The 20,312-nt window shown below is 44.8% G+C and overlaps 1 protein-coding gene across 1 annotated transcript in view; it reads left to right on the top strand.

Moving 5' to 3' along the window:
• The window catches only part of WDHD1 (WD repeat and HMG-box DNA binding protein 1), a 41,344-nt gene that overhangs the window by 11,626 nt on the left and 9,406 nt on the right, over positions 1–20,312 (top strand). The window contains exons 10-22 of the mRNA XM_073638466.1: positions 1,252–1,393; positions 2,649–2,832; positions 3,512–3,681; positions 3,995–4,179; positions 8,534–8,775; positions 8,890–9,027; positions 9,791–9,947; positions 10,122–10,236; positions 10,564–10,695; positions 11,276–11,502; positions 13,107–13,252; positions 17,224–17,280; positions 18,140–18,183. Coding sequence (XP_073494567.1) covers positions 1,252–1,393; positions 2,649–2,832; positions 3,512–3,681; positions 3,995–4,179; positions 8,534–8,775; positions 8,890–9,027; positions 9,791–9,947; positions 10,122–10,236; positions 10,564–10,695; positions 11,276–11,502; positions 13,107–13,252; positions 17,224–17,280; positions 18,140–18,183 — 1,939 coding nt within the window. The remainder of the gene's footprint in view (positions 1–1,251; positions 1,394–2,648; positions 2,833–3,511; positions 3,682–3,994; positions 4,180–8,533; positions 8,776–8,889; positions 9,028–9,790; positions 9,948–10,121; positions 10,237–10,563; positions 10,696–11,275; positions 11,503–13,106; positions 13,253–17,223; positions 17,281–18,139; positions 18,184–20,312) is intronic.

The raw sequence follows: 20,312 nt of genomic DNA, 5'->3' as shown, positions 1-20,312 counted from the left end.
TCAAGGCTACAAGTCCATCTCCAAAGACCTGAATGTTCCTGTGTCTTCCGTGCGCAGTGTCATCAAGAAGTGTAAAGCCCATGGCACTGTGGCTAACCTCCCTAGATGTGGACGGAAAAGAAAAATTGACGAGAGATTTCAACGCAAGATTGTGCAGATGGTGGATAAAGAACCTCGACTAACATCCAAACAAGTTCAAGCTGCCCTGCAGTCCGAGGGTACAACAGTGTCAACCCTTACTATCCGTCGGCGTCTGAATGAAAAGGGACTGTATGGTAGGATACCCAGGAAGACCCCACTTCTTACTGCGAGACATAAAAAAGCCAGGCTGGAGTTTGCCAAAACTTACCTGAGAAAGCCTAAAACTTTTTGGAAGAATGTTCTCTGGTCAGATGAGACAAAAGTAGAGCTTTTTGGGAAAAAGCATCAACATAGAGTGTACAGGAAAAAAAAAGAGGCATTCAAAGAAAAGAACATGGTCCCTACAGTCAAACATGGCGGAGGTTCCCTGATGTTTTGGGGTTGCTTTGCTGCCTCTGGCACTGGACTGCTTGACCGTGTGCATGGCATTATGAAGTCTGAAGACTACCAACAAATTTCGCAGCATAATGTAGGGCCCAGTGTGAGAAAGCTGGGTCTCCCTCAGAGGTCATGGGTCTTCCAGCAGGACAATGACCCAAAACACACACTTCCAAAAGCACTAAAAAATGGTTTGAGAGAAAGCACTGGAGACTTCTAAGGTGGCCAGCAATGAGTCCAGACCTGAATCCCATAGAACACCTGTGGAGAGATCTCAAAATGGCAGTTTGGAGGAGGCACCCTTCAAATATCAGGGACCTGGAGCAGTTTGCCAAAGAAGAATGGTCTACAATTCCAGCAGAGCATTGTAAGAAACTCATTGATGGTTACCGGAAGCGGTTGTTCACAGTTATTTTGGCTAAAGGTTGTGCAACCGAGTATTAGGCTGAGGGTGCCAATACTTTTGTCTGACCCATTTTTGGAGTTTTGTGTGAAATGATCAATGATTTGATTTTTGCTTCATTCTCTTTTGTGTTTTTTTTCCTTGCAAGCAAATTAAATGAAGAGAATAAGACCAAAGAATTTGTGATTGCAATCATTTTCAGGAAGAAACTGAGTATTATCTGACAGAATTGCAGGGGTGCCAATACTTTTGGCCACCACTGTAAATCTGATAAAAAAAACAAACCGCTTCCTATATATTTCCTTAATGATGTCGTTCTGTCTCACCAGGGAGCTACATGACAAAGGGTTTACGATATGTTGTCTCTCATGGCACCCGAAGCTGGCGCAGCTCGCCTACACCGACAATGAGGGCAACTTAGGGGTGCTGGAGAACGTCTGCCAAGGGGGCGGCGCGGCAGCCGGCAGCAAGGTAAGTCCTGCCGGGTCTCGGGGTTTAGCAGTGATGGATTTCTGGGAATATTGCTATATGCTGCTCCTTCTGGTGATAATGGTCCTTTCCGTGAGGATCGAGTCACAAATGACATTTTTTTTGGAATGAAAAACACTGCGGGTAGAGCCGGCCATTGGTCTGAATTATTCCTTTAGGGTATTTACACACAGTCCTTTTTAGGTGGAAAAGACTCTCAAAAAGAATGAAGATATGCACGACTATGTCTGATCAGTTTGATGTGCACATGTTTAGTTTAGTTTTTTTTTTGTACTTTTTAACCACTTCTGTCTTTCAAAGCAGCTACAAGAAGTGACCGATGCCCTTCTGGCCGCTTAGAAGCCACTCACTACTAGTAACATTTCCTCAATCATCCAGGAAAAAAAAACACATTGGGTTCACCCGCATCTAAAGAGACGCCGTGATCACTTACCTTTTAGGTTTCCCATTACTTTTGAATTCAGTTATGTTTTTGTCGCAGCCAATTTTCATTTTTGCGTTTTTCTTTTTTTCCGCCCCTTCTTCTCAGAGCTTCTATAACTCTCTTTTATTGTTCTGTCCACACATCCATATGAAGGCTTGTTTTTTTTGCGGAATGAGTTGTACTTTTGAATGACACTTTACCACATAGTCTACTGGAAAATGGGGGAAAAAAATTCCAATTGCATTGAAAACAAATCACAATTTTGACAGTTTTTGTTTTTACAGTGTACATTTTGTGGTAAAAATGACCATAGAATACGATTCTCCTCATCAATACGATTACGGCGATACCCAACATGTCCAGTTTTCTTTATTATTTTAGTAGTGAAGAAAAAAATCAGCAGTTTGCAAAAACTATTTTTTGGGTTGTGGCACCATTTTCCGAGACCAGTAACATTTTTATTTTTCGGCCGATGACTTATTTTTTTGCGGGTTGAGACCACATTTTTATTAGTATGATTTTGAGATAGATGTGACTTTTTGATCGCTTGTTGCAGCCTTTTTTATGGAATTGCGATGCCCCAAAAAAAAGAATTTTGGCGTTCTTGAATTTTTTTGGGTTTACTGTTCGGGTTACTTGTTTTTATATTTTGATAGATTGAACTTTTCTGAACACGATGATAAAACAGGTGTATTTTTTTTTTTGTTATATATATTTTTATTTTCAATGGGGTAATACACAGCCATCACCTGCCGGGTATGGGACAGGCTGGCTTCGGGAGTTTATATTTTTTTATCCGTTTCCCTTCTACAGGTGACCAGCGCTGCAAAAAAAGATTATGACGAGCTTTTCGACGGTGACGACGATGAAGACTTCCTTAACGGGGATATGATCGATCATCAGGCTTCTGTAGGAAATGAAGACGAAGACGACATCATCACCCCCATGTCTGGTCACACAAGAAAACGAGCCATCTTGGATGATGATGATTCTTTAGGTGACACATTTGGATTGTAAACCCCCTCTCAGAAAAATTACAATCGGAAACCTGTGGCTTTACTCATTGGGAGGGGAGGGGAGCTAAGAAAGAAATTTCTCTCTGAATTTGCACTAAAACATTAATTCACATGCATTACACCACGTCTATTGTGTAGTCAGATGCTTTTTTTTCTACTCGCAACGTAATGACACATGCTTTAGATAAAAAGGAGGTATAATTTATCAAAAAGGAGCTTAGATTAAAATGCAAGAAAAATGCTCAAATTGTGTCAAATATTTTAGCAAGTAAGAAAACGAATAGAAGGTGTAAAGTGAGAATTATAGCCGTGGTTCACACTGAATGATAAAAGGGCTGGGTCTTGTTAGTGAGTTGAGCAAAACAATTCCCAGGACCCTGGTCCGGCGGCCATGTCTGCGCTCTGGCGGCCATGTCTGCTCTCTGGCGGCCATGTCTGCGCTCTGGCGGCCATGTCTGCGCTCTGGCGGCCATGTCTGCGCTCTGGCGGCCATGTCTGCTCTCTGGCGGCCATGTCTGCTCTCTGGCGGCCATACCAGATCATTGTTGGCTTCATACTAATGTAATTTGATTAGTAGGCCCTCGGGACTATGGACGGACTAGTGGATGCGACATTTTGGCATTTATTTCACAACCTCCCATTTTTTCTCCTTCTGTTTAGATGTGCCGTCTTTAAAAGCAAATGAGAAACCAGAAGAGGATGATCAGTCTATCAAGGAACAAGTTATTCCTTATCCACCAAAACCTTCTTACAGTGGTCCAATGCCAACTCCTCCACAAAAGCCTTTCCAGCCGGGCTCTACCCCCTCACATCTGTTACACCGTTTCATGGTAAGTATCAGTAAAAGTCATAAATTATTGCAGGTTGATATGTGCAAAGTTTGCTAAATTTACAGCAAAGTAGATGTCTGTGCAGATTGACGGCACCACTGAGATCCTCAAAAGATAAAACTATTACATGTGACCATCCAAGTTAGAGACTATGTAATGCATAGGTGGCTTTGGTCTTCCAGGGCCGCTGTTTGCAGTGTATGCCCCTCATAGCATCCTGTCGTCTGGGGTTGAGCTCTGTTTTTTAGAAGACTATTACGTGCTTCATCATTCGGTTCCTTTCTTACCCTCTTGTTCTTTTGCTTTTTCTTAGATGTGGAATTCTATCGGTGTTATCCGCTGCTACAATGATGAACAAGACAACGCCATCGACATCGAGTTTCACGACACCTCCATACACCACGCAGTCCACTTGACTAATACGCTCAACCACACTATAGCAGACCTGTCTCAAGAAGCCATATTATTGGCTTGTGAAGGCACCGAAGAACTGGCAAGGTGAGGGTTAACGTGGGCAAACTCCATTTTAGATGATCTTGATAGCATTTCTATCAACCTGTAATAAAAAAAAAAACACTATCTTTATTCTTTATTTGTAAACTTTGAGTGTGAATGCTGCTTCCGTTCTCCTCCACATCCATTATACCGCAAGACATAATTCATGTAATAAATGCCAAATATATATATAATTTTATATTCTATTATTTTTAATGTATATGTGGTATATTTGAGCAAGTGAAGACTATTTCATATTCAATTTGGTCATGCAAGAAAGAAAAAAACAGAGGTCTTGGGCTCGTTCACACGGGACTGATCTTATCCAGATTTTCCACTGCGTTAAAATCCGCAGCACATGGCACGGATCTAGTGAGTTTCAACAGGATTTTTCCGTATTAAAAATCCGCAGTGGAAAACGACATCCGGTGATGGTCAGTTTCCGCTGCAGAATTTTTACCCAGAATGTAGATCAGAATGGTTAAAGGGGTTGTTCCCTCTCATTAAACAATTAATCCCCGGCCACAGGTTATTATTAAAGGGGTTGTCCAGCCTTCAGCTACAAGTCTGCAGTCACTCTATGTGCGTGCAATGAGGAGTCTCCACTGCCGGCAGCGGGCGTGTGATTGCAAGTAAGCGATTTGCAAACATGCGGTCACGTGCAAGTGTATTGAGCGAGGTCGGACACGACTATTCGTTATGTGGCTGAAAGTATGGAAATCACAATCTTGAGGTTACATGACCGCTGCTGGCACCAAAAAGTCCTCATAGTGCGCGATGTGAGGATTCACATGTCTGCAGTCACATAGAGTGACTGCAGACTTCTAGCCTAAGGTCGGACAATCCCTTTAAAAACAAACCATGCTGTACTCTCCTTCCCTGGGTCCACCGGTGATCCTTCGCCACTGCTCCCGGTATTTGGCTTTGACTGTGCCACTGCCGTCTTGTTTAGCCAATAAGTGGTCTCTGTTGCTCTGAGATGGGGGCTGGGGGGGGGTCTCTGCTGCTCTGAGATTGGGGGCTGGGGGGTCTCTGCTGCTCTGAGATTGGGGGTTGAGGGGGGGGCTCTGCTGCTCTGAGATATATGGGATGGGGGGGCTCTGCTGCTCTGAGATATGAGGGGGTGCTCTGCTGCTCTGAGACATATGGGGGGGCTCCGCTGCTCTAAGATATGAGGGGGGGGCTCCGCTGCTCTGAGATATATGGGGGGGGGCTCCGCTGCTCTTAGATATATTTGGTGGGGGCTCTGCTGCTGTGAGATATATGGGGGGGGCTCTGCTGCTCTGAGATATATGGGGGGGCGCTGCTGCTCTGAGAGATATGGGGGGGCGCTGCTGCTCTAAGATATGAGGGGGGGCTCCGCTGCTCTGAGATATATGGGGGGGGGGCTCCGCTGCTCTTAGATATATTTGGTGGGGGCTCTGCTGCTGTGAGATATATGGGGGGGGCTCCGCTGCTCTGAGATATATGGGGGGGGGCTCCGCTGCTCTTAGATATATTTGGTGGGGGCTCTGCTGCTGTGAGATATATGGGGGGGGCTCTGCTGCTCTGAGATATATGGGGGGGCGCTGCTGCTCTGAGACATATGGGGGGGCTCCGCTGCTCTAAGATATGAGGGGGGGGCTCCGCTGCTCTGAGATATATGGGGGGGGGCTCCGCTGCTCTTAGATATATTTGGTGGGGGCTCTGCTGCTCTGAGAGATATGGGGGGGGGCGCTGCTGCTCTGAGAGATATGGGGGGGGGCGCTGCTGCTCTGAGAGATATGGGGGGGGGCGCTGCTGCTCTGAGAGATATGGGGGGGGCGCTGCTGCTCTGAGAGATATGGGGGGGGCGCTGCTGCTCTGAGAGATATGGGGGGGGCTCTGCTGCTCTGAGATATATGGGGGGGCTCTGCTGCTCTGAGAGATATGGGGGGGGCGCTGCTGCTCTGAGAGATATGGGGGGGAGGCTCTGCTGCTCTGAGATATATGGGGGGGGCTCTGCTGCTCTGAGATATATGGTGGGGGGGGCTCTGCTGCTCTGAGATACAGTTATATGAAAAAGTTTGGGCACCCCTATTAATCTTAAGCTTAATGTTTTATAAAAATTGGTGTTTTTGCAACAGCTATTTCAGTTTGATATATGTAATAACTGTTGGACACAGTAATGTTTCTGCCTTGAAATGAGGTTTATTGTACTAACAGAAAATGTGCAATCTGCATTCAAACAAAATTTGACAGGTGCATAAGTATGGGCACCTCACCAGAAAAGTGACATTAATATTTAGTGGATCCTCCTTTTGCAAAAATAACAGCCTCTAGTCGCTTCCTGTAGCTTTTAATGAGTTCCTGGATCCTGGATGAAGGTATTTTTGACCTTTCCTCTTTACAAAACAATTCCAGTTCAGTTAAGTTTGATGGTCGCCGAGCATGTACAGCCCTCTTCAAATGATCCCACAGATGTTCAATGATATTCAGGTCTGGGGACTGGGATGGCCATTCCAGAACATTGTAATTGTTCCTCTGCATGAATGCCTGAGTAGATTTGGAGCGGTGTTTTGGATCATTGTCTTGCTGAAAGATCCATCCCCTGCGTAACTTCAACTTTATCACTGATTCTTGAACATTATTGTCAAGAATCTGCTGATACTGAGTGGAATCCATGCGTCCCTCAACTTTAATAAGATTCCCGGTGCTGGCATTGGCCACACAGCCCCAAAGCATGATGGAGCCTCCACGAAATTTTACTGTAGGTAGCAAGTGTTATTCTTGGAATGTTGTGTTTTTTTGCCGCCATGCATAACGCCTTTTTGTATGACCAAACAACTCAATCTTGGTTTCATCAGTCCACTGGACCTTCTTCCAAAAAGAAATTGGCTTCTCCAAATGTGCTTTTGCATACCTCAGCCGACTCTGTTTATGGCGTGCTTGCAGAAACGGCTTCTTTTGCATCACTCTCCCATACAGCTTCTCCTTGTGCAAAGTGCGTTGTATAGTTGACCGATGCACAGTGACACCATCTGCAGCAAGTTGATGCTGCAGCTCTCTGGAGGTGGTCTGAGGATTGTCCTTGACTGATCTCACCATTCTTCTTCTCTGCCTTTCTGATGTTTTTCTTGGCCTGCCACTTCTGGCCTTAACAAGAACTGTCCCTGTGTTCTTCCATTTCCTTACTATGTTCCTCACAGTGGAAACTGACAGGTTAAATCTCTGAGACAGCTTTTTGTATCCTTACCCTGAACAACTACGTTGAATAATCTTTGTTTTCAGATCATTTGACACTTGTTTTGAGGAGCCCATGATGCCACTCTTCAGAGGAGATTCAAACCGGAGAACAACTTGCAAGTGGCCACTTTAAGTAGCTTTTCTCATGATTGCATACACCTGGCTATGAAGTTCAAAGCACAATGAGGTTACAAAACCAAAAAAAGTGCTTTAGTAAGTCAGTAAAAAGTAGGTAGGAGTATTTAAAACAATAAAATGATAAGGGTGCCCATACTTATGCACCTGTCAAATTTTGTTTGAATACAGATTGCACATTTTCTGTTATTAAAATAAACCTCATTTCAAGGCAGAAACATTACTGTGTCCAACAGTTCTTACATATATCAAACTGAAATAGCTGTTGCAAAAACACCAATTTTTATAAAACATTAAGCTTAAGATTATTAGGGGTGCCCAAACTTTTTCATATAACTGTATATGGGGGGGAGGCTCTGCTGCTCTGAAAGATATGGGGGGAGGCTCTGCTGCTCTGAGAGATATGGGGGGAGGCTCTGCTGCTCTGAGATATATGGGGGGAGGCTCTGCTGCTCTGAGATATATGAGGGGGGGCTCTGCTGCTCTGAGATATATGGGGGGGTCACTGCTGCTCTGAGAGATATGGGGGGCCTCTGCTGCTCTGAGATATATGGGGGGGCTTTGCTGCTCTGAGATATATGGGGGGGCTTTGCTGCTCTGAGATATATGGGGGGGGCTTTGCTGCTCTGAGATATATGGGGGGGGCTTTGCTGCTCTGAGATATATGGGGGGGGCTTTGCTGCTCTGAGATATATGGGGGGGGCTTTGCTGCTCTGAGATATATGGGGGGGGGCTTTGCTGCTCTGAGATATATGGGGGGGAGGCTTTGCTGCTCTGAGATATATGGGGGGGAGGCTCTGCTGCTCTGAGATGTATGGGGGGACTCTGCTGCTCTGAGATATATGGTGGGGGGGGGCTCTGCTGCTCTGAGCGGGGGATTCTGTCGTCTTGGCTTTTTCGGATGACATCGTGGACAGTGCAGGGACATCCTAACAATATGTCGCCAATATCTGTCACCAGACCTCCCAGCTAAATTTTACTTTAAGTGTTGATTACTCCAGTTTCTTTCTTTCCACAGCAAACTCCAGTGTCTGCACTTCAGCTCGTGGGACAACAGCAAAGAATGGATGGTGGACATGCCCAAAGGAGAAGACATCCAGGCAGTGTGCCTGGGCCAGGGATGGGTGGCCTGCGCTACGAGCGCCTCCTTAGTTCGCGTCTTCACTGTAGGTGGCGTTCAGAAGGAGATCTTCAGCCTCCTCGGGCCGGTTGTTTGCATGGCGGCTCACGGAGAGCAGCTACTCCTCGTCTATCACAGAGGTCGGTCCTTTATGTTACACCAGTTTTCTATCCTTGTCCATCCGCGTTGGCCGCTCTTGTGCTGGGTGGGTTGTCGCTCACTGATGTGGTGAAGCCCCTTCTCCTGTGTCACAGGCACCGGCTTTGATGGAGACCAGTGTCTTGGAGTTCAGCTTCTTGAGCTTGGCAAACAAAAGAGGCAAGTCCTGCATGGAAACCCTCTTCCCCTGTCTAAGAAGAGTTTCCTCTCCTGGCTCGGGTTCAGCGCTGAAGGTAAGGTCCGGCAATCTCCAGAGAGTTGAGATTTTCTTCCACGTTTTTCATATTCGACGGAAGCATTTTTAAAAACACGGCCGCAGATCATGTTGCTAAATTATCTTTGTATATTTTGATTAAAAAAGATTATTTCTGGTTCATGCAGTTCTGTCTTTGGACACAAGATGGCAGCAGGATACACGGGTCCACAATCTGCAAAGTGCAATTAGTGTAATTAGCATATGCAGTTAATTAGCAGCCTGACATAAGATGAGAAGCGGATATATACTCCCAGGAAAAACCACACTTGTGCAATAATGGCCACAGAAGATGCAATGGATCCGTTTCTAATTGAATTTTTTTTTAAGTTAACGCAACATCGTTCTCTGAGAATCGAGTAAAGCAATGTATGCGGATCTGCAAGGAGATACACGAGTAGCGAGCGTACATTGCGATCATCAATGGTTGCTTGGCCTTTGTATAAGGCAAGGTGGCAGATGAAGCTCCGCTCACCCGCGGCGAGCCAATAGATGGAAAACAAAATGGTGCTACAATCGGCCGTCTGCAAATTCTGCCCCTGCTCTTAGGCCAGAGAGAATGGGGGTAAATAACCCCCCCCCCCCATCCTGGTGATTAATGGGGGGGTCCCTCACCCATCTGACAATTATAATCTATCCTGTCGATAAGCGATAATTTTGGAGACTAAACAATTCCACAAACCCCCCCCCCCCCCCGATATCCGTATGCCTGGATAATGGTGACCGGTGTATTCTCTTATCAGGGAGCCCCTGTTACGTAGATTCGGAGGGTGTTGTGCGGCTGCTGAACAGATCTCTCGGACATACATGGACCCCCGTGTGCAACACCAGGGAACATTGCAAAGGAAAGTCCGATCACTATTGGGTGGTCGGTGTCCACGAGAACCCCCAGCAGTTACGGTCAGTATCCACACGGCCGTGTTACTCTACCTGCACAGCAAACCTACCAGAAAATGTGGAATACTCCACCTAACATTGTAGGAGCTGATATCTACTGCACATTGCAAAAACTAAAGAATATGTATATTAACTACTGTATTTTTTTTATATATATATTTTTCTTGCAATTTAAAGGTGTATCCCTTGCAAAGGTTCAAGGTTTCCACCGACACTTCCCCGTCCAGCGATGGCTATTTTACCCTTCAAACTTCCTTACTGCCAAATTACTACAGAGAAAGGACAGATGGAGGTAAGAAATAAACACAGACAGAACTGCAGGGTTGGGGGGTACACAAGTGCATCGGGGGCAGCACTGAGTGTCCAGCACAAATACTTATATGTTACATATCGGCTGTCAGGTTATAAATTCTGGTGAAAAGGACCATGACTAACTGGATAGTTTGTTTTTCTACTCGACCCATAAACGTAATAATAATTAATAATGTTATTAATGTTGTGTCACTTGAATTGGAAGTTATGGGCCTACTCACATAATATGCCACGCAGATGGAATTATATTTTGCCAGGTGATGCTACTGTCATGATGTTTTTTGTTCTCTTTTTTTTTTTTTTCCAGGAACAATACTGGAGGTCTCATGTCTTCACCAACCATCTTGACTATTTGGCTAAGAATGGTTACGAATGTGATGAAAATGTGAAGACAGAAGCTGAAAAGGAGCAGCAGGAATTGTTAATGAAGATGTTTGCTGTGAGTAATTAGTGAGAAAGCCAGAAGAGGCAGGAGCCATTGATCTCCCAGCGGTGGGCTTCAGGAAAATGGCGCCGGTGTTGGCACATGTGCAGCTTTAGCTTTTGGAAAATGACGAGCTGAAATCACAATCTGCGCATGTGCCGCCTTGGGCGACATTTTCATGAAGCCCACCGCTGGGAGATCAATGGGCGCAGCGAGGACTCTGCTCCTGCCTCGCACCGCTGACAATTTCTTTGAAGCCCACTTCTGGGAGATAAATGGCTCCTGCCTCGCACCGCCTGGACACCCCCCCCCCCCCCCCCCCCATCTCCCCCAGCCCTGGGCCCGCAGCGATGCTGCCGCCCCCTGTTTCCTAGTGGCGTCCCTGCCTCCTGTGACCCCGCTTTGCTGCCGCCGCCCCCCCCGGTAAGCTTAATTCGAACTGTAAGACGGACCCCCATTTTCACATTAAAAATTATTTTTTCTATTTTCTTTCTCTAAATTTGGGGTGCGCCCTTAAAGTCCAAAAAATATGGTGTGTATATATATATATATATATAATTTTGCACATACACACAACTGCTTTTTCTGTCTATAGTTGTCCTGCAAACTGGAGCGTGAATTCCGGTGCGTGGAGCTGGCCGAGCTGATGTCTCAGAACGTGATGAACCTGGCTATTAAGTATGCCTCGCGCTCCAAGAAGCTAATTCTGGCCCAGCGGCTCAGTGAAATGGCTCTAGAAAAAGCAGCAGAATTGGCGTCTGCACAACAGCAAGAAGATGAGGAGGATGAGGAAGAAGATTTCCGAAGCAGGCTGAATGCTGGGTAAATATAGTGGGGTCTATCATCACTGAGCTCTCATAGATGGGGCAGGATGAAGACTATAATGGCTCTCATGTCAAAACATTACAAAAAATTCTAAATTTGCACCTATTTAGTTTGAATATTTTTATTTTTGCAGTATTTAAAATATAAGGGCTGAACTCCAAATGTCTTGATTTCTTCTGATTCTCGGCTTCTTGGGAAAGCTGTGGGACAACACGGCGGCCGTCTCTGCTTCCTTGGTTGGGTCAGGTGCTGGATTTCTGCTCCTGTTTTCCAGCAGTGAAGTCTCCCATTTGGCCGCTTGCGTTGCAGAGGGTGAGACCCTCGCTGACATCTTCATCATGTGGTGGAAATAGATGAAATCCGCAGCGTTGGTAACATTTCCACTGCAGATATTTTTTCCGCGTGTGCATGAGATGTCGGACAATCTCGCGCTCAGTGCTATAAACCGCAGCAGATTTTCCTTATGGAAAAACCGGTTGTATTTTTGCTACATGCCGTAAAGTGAGAGCGTACAGTCACCCAGCTTTCCCACACTCTGAATGGCTCAGCTGCACTGGGTCTATACGGAAACATTTCTGGATCTCATTATAACCAGTAAATTAGCCCCTTCCCGACATGTAACATATGTTGTGGGGGTGTATGTAAACCTCTCGCCTTTTATAAGGTGTTCTGCAGAAATCCAGAGATCTGGTTGATGAGATTAGGCCATTAGATTAATTCCTCTTAAGAAGAACTAATTCTGCCAACAAGACGGGTATTGTTACACTGAACGTCGCATGCTGGGGTCATGGTCCTGCTTTCAGGAGATTGAGGATTAGCAATAATCTCTACTTGCATGTGAACACCGGCCATTTAAATGATCCCTAATCAAAGCCATAGCCTCTTCATCCTCTGGAGTCCATAACTCTCGTCCCGCATGTACCAGGTGATTTTATTTTTTTCTTATGTGAAGCAATGACCCGTCATTGGCCCTTAGTACATTTAGTTTTTTCTTTACTTCGATGTCCATCTTCAGCTCCTCGTTTCCACCACTAGGTGGAGCCAGCATATATGTCGGTTTATGGAAGGTCCGGGAACGTTACATGTTCTTTACATCATTGCAATAGGTTACAGGTGGATGTCTGGCTGTCATTTCTGTACATGGAAGACCCTCAATGCTGCCTGTAATAAGCCTCCATATACGAGGCATCCTGGGTCTTCAAAGCATACTGCACATTTTCTGTAGCAGGTTTTTTTTTAAGGATTTATGTCTGTTGTCTGCCCGTCTGGCCTTATTTTGCATTGCATGGTTCAGGTCCGGTGACCTTTTAGCTTCCAAGCTATTAACATCTGGCCTGAAGAAGCTCGATGCTACATGAATGCAAAGTGACTGCAACAAGATCCATCACACCATGGAAGGAAAGACCGGCAAACAACTAAATGACCTTGGGGACGAGTGCGGCAACAATCCGTGCCGCCCTACAATCCTATCCTGTGCACGTAGCCCCATGCTTCATACAGACGGCCGCACAGTCTGCTATTACTGTAATCTGAACACACATAGGAGGATTTGTATCACTGTTCAGAGATTCATTAGTCAATATGTTGGTCCTTTCTTCCAGGTACAGCAGGACCGCCACAGAATGGGGGAGGCCGAGCTCCAAACCAGCGACACATGAAGAGGAGGTGGAGGCGAATCGCGAGGATGGAGATGAAGAAACGGAAGAAGTTCAGCAGCCGGAAACTGCCAGCCTGAATAAGAAGAACAGTATGTTTATTACAAATCCAAGTCTTACATGAAGTATCTACAGCTTGCTTATTAGTTTACACAGCAGCGTATCAGCCTGACACTAAGGCTGTGCCCACGATACGTTTTTTAAGCTTTTCTGCAGCGGCAAAAACGCTGCAGAAACACTTAAAAAACGCTTGGTAGAAGGTCTGCCATGTTCCCTAATGATAATCCGCATGTGCTGTGCACATGCTGCGGAAATTTCCGCTGCAGATTATCATAACGGAAAAAAACGCAGCACTACCAATTATTTTGCGTAAATGCTGCGTTTTCGCTGCCATTGACTTGCATTAGAACGCGACAATTCCTCAAGGCTGCATCTGTACTTGCGTAATTGGCGCGTTCTAATGTGCAGATGGTACCCGGGTGTAGAGGAGAGGAGAGTTTCATCCACACCCAGGTACCATTAAAAAAGCTGGAAAATAAATATATACTTATCTTCCGGCGGCCCGCGGTGCGCTCCTCCTTGCTTCCCGGCACTTCGCGATGGAATGAAAGACCTGTGCTGACGTCAGTCATGTGACGGGTCACGCGACGCTGACGTCGGCAGGTCCTTCACTATACCGCTGCCGGCAGCCAGGACGGTGAAGCAAGACACCGGGGGCCATCGGAGTGTAAGTATAGATTTATTTTTTTAGTTTTTGACATTCTCTCGGGTCATAGTATATAAATCCATGCCGGTTGCATGGATTTATATAGTGTGACCAAGTTGTCAAGCACTTTCCAAGTGATGCTAAAATTGCTTGGAAAAGCGCTTGTCAACCTGCATGCGGAAATGCAAGTGAAGAACGCTTCACATCCGCATGTCCCTGGCAGGAAAACGCATGTACAATCCGCATGCACAATCCGCATGCACAATCCGCATGCACAATCCGCATGTACAATCCTCATGTACAATCCGCATGTGCAATTTTTTTCTGCCAGGGAGATGCAGAAACGCTCAGGAAAAAATCTTGCGCATTTCTGCATCGTGGGCACACAGCCTAATACTCCAGAGCTGCACTCACTATTCTGCTGGTGCAGTCACTGTGTACATACATTACATTACTGATCCTGAGTTATATCCTGTATTATACTCCAGAGCTGCACTCACTATTCTGCTGGTGCAGTCACTGTGTACATACATTACATTACTGATCCTGTACTGATCCGGAGTTACATCCTGTATTATCCTCCAGAGCTGCACTCACTCTTCTGCTGGTGCAGTCACTGTGTACATACATTACTGATCCTTAGTTACCTCCTGTATTATTCTCCAGAGCTGCACTCACTATTCTGCTGGTGCAGTCACTGTGTACATACATTACATTACTGATCCTGAGTTATATCCTGTATTATACTCCAGAGCTGCACTCACTATTCTGCTGGTGCAGTCACTGTGTACATACATTACATTACTGAACCGGTACTGATCCTGAGTTACATCCTGTATTATACTCCAGAGCTGCACTCACTATTCTGCTGGTGCAGTCACAGTGTACATACATTACATTACTGATCCTGAGTTACATCCTGTATTATACTCCAGAGCTGCACTCACTATTCTGCTGGTGCAGTCACTGTGTACATACATTACATTACTGATCCTGTACTGATCCTGAGTTACATCCTGTATTATTCTCCAGAGCTGCACTCACTATTCTGCTGGTGCAGTCACTGTGTACATATATTACATTACTGATCCGGAGTTACATCCTGTATTATACTCCAGAGCTGCACTCACTATTCTGCTGGTGCAGTCACTGTGTACATACATTACATTACTGATCCTGAGTTACATCCTGTATTATACTCCAGAACTGCACTCACTATTCTGCTGGTGCAGTCACTGTATACATACATTATATTACTGATCATGTACTGATCCTGAGTTACATCTTGTATTATACTCCAGAGCTGCACTCACTATTCTGCTGGTGCAGTCACTGTGTACATACATTACATTACTGATCCTGTGTTACATCCTGTATTATACTCCAGAGCTGCACTCACTATTCTGCTGGTGCAGTCACTGTGTACATACATTACATTACTGATCCTGAGTTACATCTTGTATTATACTCCAGAGCTGCACTCACTATTCTGCTGGTGCAGTCACTGTGTACATACATTACATTACTGATCCTGTACTGATCCTGAGTTACATCCTGTATTATACTCCAGAGCTGCACTCACTATTCTGCTGGTGCAGTCACTGTGTACATACATTACATTACTGATCCTGAGTTACATCTTGTATTATACTCCAGAGCTGCACTCACTATTCTGCTGGTGCAGTCACTGTGTACATACATTACGTTACTGATCCGGAGTTACATCCTACATTATACTCCAGAGCTGCACTCACTATTCTGCTGGTGCAGTCACTGTGTACATACATTACATTACTGATCCTGAGTTACATCCTGTATTATACTCCAGAGCTGCACTCACTATTCTGCTGGTGCAGTCACTGTGTACATACATTACATTACTGATCCTGAGTTACATCCTGTATTATACTCCAGAGCTGCACTCACTATTCTGCTGGTGCAGTCACTGTGTACATATATTACATTACTGATCTGGAGTTACATCCTGTATTATACTCCAGAGCTGCACTCACTATTCTGCTGGTGCAGTCACTGTGTACATATATTACATTACTGATCCGGAGTTACATCCTGTATTATACTCCAGAGCTGCACTCACTATTCTGCTGGTGCAGTCACTGTGTACATACATTACATTACTGATCCTGTACTGATCCTGAGTTACATCCTGTATTATTCTCCAGAGCTGCACTCACTATTCTGGTGCAGTCACTGTGTACATATATTACATTACTGATCCGGAGTTACATCCTGTATTATACTCCAGAGCTGCACTCACTATTCTGCTGGTCCAGTCACTGTGTACATACATTACATTACTGATCCTGAGTTACATCCTGTATTATACACCAGAGCTGCACTCACTATTCTGCTGGTCCAGTCACTGTGTACATACATTACATTACTGATCCGGAGTTACATCCTGTATTATACTCCAGAGCTGCACTCACTATTCTGCTGGTGCAGTCACTGTGTACATACATTACATTACTGATCCTGTACTGATCCTGAGTTACATCCTGTATTATTCTCCAGAGCTGCACTCACTATTCTGCTGGTGCAGTCACTGTGTACATACATTACATTACTGATCCTGAGTTACATCCTGTATTATACTCCAGAGCTGCACTCACTATTCTGCTGGCGGAGTCATTGTGTACATACATTACATTACTGATCCTGAGTTACATCCTGTATTATACTCCAGAGCTGCACTCACTATTCTGCTGGTGCAGTCACTGTGTACATGCATTACATTACATTTCTGATCCTGAGTTACATCCTGTATTATACTCCAGAGCTGCACTCACTATTCTGCTGGTGCAGTCACTGTGTACATACATTACATTACTGATCCTGAGTTACCTCCTGTATTATGCTCCAGAGCTGCACTCACTATTCTGCTGAATGCTGTTAGCACCGGCTTATAGTCGTACCCCTAACATCTCAGAAGCCTGCAGAGTTGTGAATGTGGCTCTTGGAATAATGGAGGTAATTGGGAACCCACTTCATCCTCAAGTCCCTGTCTAATGAATGAAGGAGACCTCGCCTCTGCTTCTTGCGTATCTCTGGTTTCCTATTCTACAATATAGGCATTTGTTAGTGTGTTTTCTTTTTTCCTTTCTTCTTAGAACAATGTGTAATTCCTCCAGTATGTTTCTCTGGGTCTTGTCCATATTGTTTTTCTCATAGTGTGAGAGGTAACAGGAGGGACATTGGGATTCCTGCTTCCTCTCTCATCAGTCTCTTTTATAGTTTGATATTTATAAGTCATTTTCCCCGGTCAGGTGTATCGTAGAATTTTTCTTGTTTCTATTTCTCCTTGTAAATTGTCAGGTCACCTTCTTCTTTTCACAGCACATAACCCCTTTGGCAAAACCGCGGCTTCCCCTGAGCGACCTACTACAAAGTCCGGTAAGAGACCTTCCATTTGGGGAACAGTTCACACGTTGCAAAAAGCACAGAGACGTTTCCAGCCCGCAGCAGTAATGGATTCATGTGACTGAATCATTTACACAACGGCATCCGCAGTCATATCTGCACTGTAGAAGGTCCGCAGAGGCCGGGAGGGAATGGATCCATAGGGAGCATTCACACTGGACTTTCGGGAATTATGTTTTTACTAACATTTGTTTTCTGATAATCATGGAGTGTAAACCGGCTGCCGAGCACCCGACGAGTGAGCAAAGCACTTACTCCTCTGGTAAAATGATTGAGGTTAATCGTTCTCGACAGCACACTGGACTTTGCAAAAAAGACATGTGCTACCGAGAACAATGATGGTCTTTGTGGACAGAATAATCGTGTTCACAGTTACAGAGGTGCAATCGGCCTGTCTAAACAGGTTACTAAAATGGCCAACAATTGGCTTCCATATAGGAGATCAATGGTCATTTACAAGCCACAGTCAAGCTAAGTTCACATGATGAGTATTTGGTGCTGCAGATTTTTTTGCAACAATTAAAAAAAAATATATATATATATATATATATATATATATATATATATTTTTTTTTCCTACCATGCATTTGTCGGGTGTGTGCACATTGAGTCCTTGGAGCAGAAAGTGTCCAAAAATTTCTTAAGACTTGAAGTCTCTGCTCCAAAATGACACTCAGTGTGCACACAGCCTTATCTCATATTTGTAGGATAACTGACCCCGCAGGAACAGTCGGTGAAATGGAGGACGCCTAGTAACGCTACTATTGCATGGATATAAAATCTCTCAGCAGTTTTCATTGCACCTTATTAATTTTCTTTTCTCTCGTAAAAGGCGCAATCGTGTCCAGCAGCCAAGGCAGAGTTAACTCTTTTAAGGTATGAACTTATTTTGGGGCTTAATATCAATCAACCTCCCTAAATGTGCATCTTCCGGTTATGTTCCTGCATAGCCGATCATTGTGACGGAGAATCCGCTCTGCTTTACAGGACATTGTGCATGAGAGTAAGAGATGTTACACTGCAAGTATCACAGAGTGCGCATGTAAGCGTACACTGCAGCAGAGTAAGAGATGTTACACTGCAAATATCACAGAGTGCGCATGTAAGCGTACACTGCAGCAGAGTAAGAGATGTTACACTGCAAATATCACAGAGTGCGCATGTAAGCGTACACTGCAGCAGAGTAAGAGATGTTACACTGCAAATATCACAGAGTGCGCATGTAAGCGTACACTGCAGCAGAGTAAGAGATGTTACACTGCAAGTATCACAGTGTGGGCATGTAAGTGTACACTGCAGCAGAGTAAGATGTTACACTGCAAATATCACAGAGTGTGCATGTAAGTGTACACTGCAGCAGAGTAAGAGATGTTACACTGCAAGTATCACAGTGTGCGCATGTAAGCGTACACTGCAGCAGAGTAAAAGATGTTACACTGCAAGTATCACAGAGTGCGCATGTAAGCTTACACTGCAGCAGAGTAAGAGATGTTACACTGCAAGTATCACAGTGTGCGCATGTAAGCTTACACTGCAGCAGAGTAAGAGATGTTACACTGCAAGTATCACAGAGTGCGCATGTAAGCTTACACTGCAGCAGAGTAAGAGATGTTACACTGCAAGTATCACAGAGTGCGCATGTAAGCTTACACTGCAGCAGAGTAAGAGATGTTACACTGCAAGTATCACAGAGTGCGCATGTAAGCTTACACTGCAGCAGAGTAAGAGATGTTACACTGCAAGTATCACAGAGTGCGCATGTAAGCTTACACTGCAGCAGAGTAAGAGATGTTACACTGCAAGTATCACAGAGTGCGCATGTAAGTGTACACTGCAGCAGAGTAAGAGATGTTACACTGCAAATATCACAGAGTGCGCATGTAAGTGTACACTGCAGCAGAGTAAAAGATGTTACACTGCAAGTATCACAGTGTGCGCATGTAAGCTTACACTGCAGCAGAGTAAGAGATGTTACACTGCAAGTATCACAGAGTGCGCATGTAAGCTTACACTGCAGCAGAGTAAGAGATGTTACACTGCAAGTATCACAGAGTGCGCATGTAAGCTTACACTGCAGCAGAGTAAGAGATGTTACACTGCAAGTATCACAGAGTGCGCATGTAAGCTTACACTGCAGCAGAGTAAGAGATGTTACACTGCAAGTATCACAGTGTGCGCATGTAAGCTTACACTGCAGCAGAGTAAGAGATGTTACACTGCAAGTATCACAGTGTGTGCATGTAAGCGTACACTGCAGCAGAGTAAGAGATGTTACACTGCAAATATCACAGAGTGCGCATGTAAGTGTACACTGCAGCAGAGTAAGAGATGTTACACTGCAAGTATCACAGTGTGCGCATGTAAGCGTACACTGCAGCAGAGTAAGAGATGTTACACTGCAAGTATCACAGTGTGCGCATTTAAGCGTAAACTGCAGCCTGTAAAGTGAATGTATCATCAGAAAATGACCTATTTCATTCAGGATATATACATATATATATATATATATATATATATATATATACATATACCGCTCAAAAAAATGAAGGGAACACTCCAATAACACATCCTAGATCTGAATGAATTAAATATTCTCATTGAATACTTTGTTCTGTATAAAGTTGAATGTGCTGACAACAAAATCACACAAAAATCATCAATGGAAATCAAATTTATTAACCAATGGAGGCCTGGATTTGGAGTCACCCCCAAAATTAAAGTGGAAAAACACACTACAGGCTGATCCAACTTTGATGTAATGTCCTTAAAACAAGTCAAAATGAGTCTCAGTATTGTGTGTGGCCTCCACGTGCCTGTATGACCTCCCTACAACGCCTGGGCATACTCCTGATGAGGCTGAGTATTGTGTGTGGCCTCCACGTTCCTGTATGACCTCCCTACAACGCCTGGGCATGCTCCTGATGAGGCTGAGTATTGTGTGTGGCCTCCACGTTCCTGTATGACCTCCCTACAACGCCTGGGCATGCTCCTGATGAGGCTCAGTA

The sequence above is a fragment of the Phyllobates terribilis genome, unplaced genomic scaffold (assembly GCF_046119375.1).
Source record: "Phyllobates terribilis strain yellow unplaced genomic scaffold, ASM4611937v1 Scaffold_7__3_contigs__length_470593459, whole genome shotgun sequence".
Taxonomy (NCBI): Eukaryota; Metazoa; Chordata; class Amphibia; order Anura; family Dendrobatidae; genus Phyllobates; species Phyllobates terribilis.
Note: the sequence above shows the minus strand (reverse complement) of the source record. Positions and strands in the feature narration are given on the sequence as shown.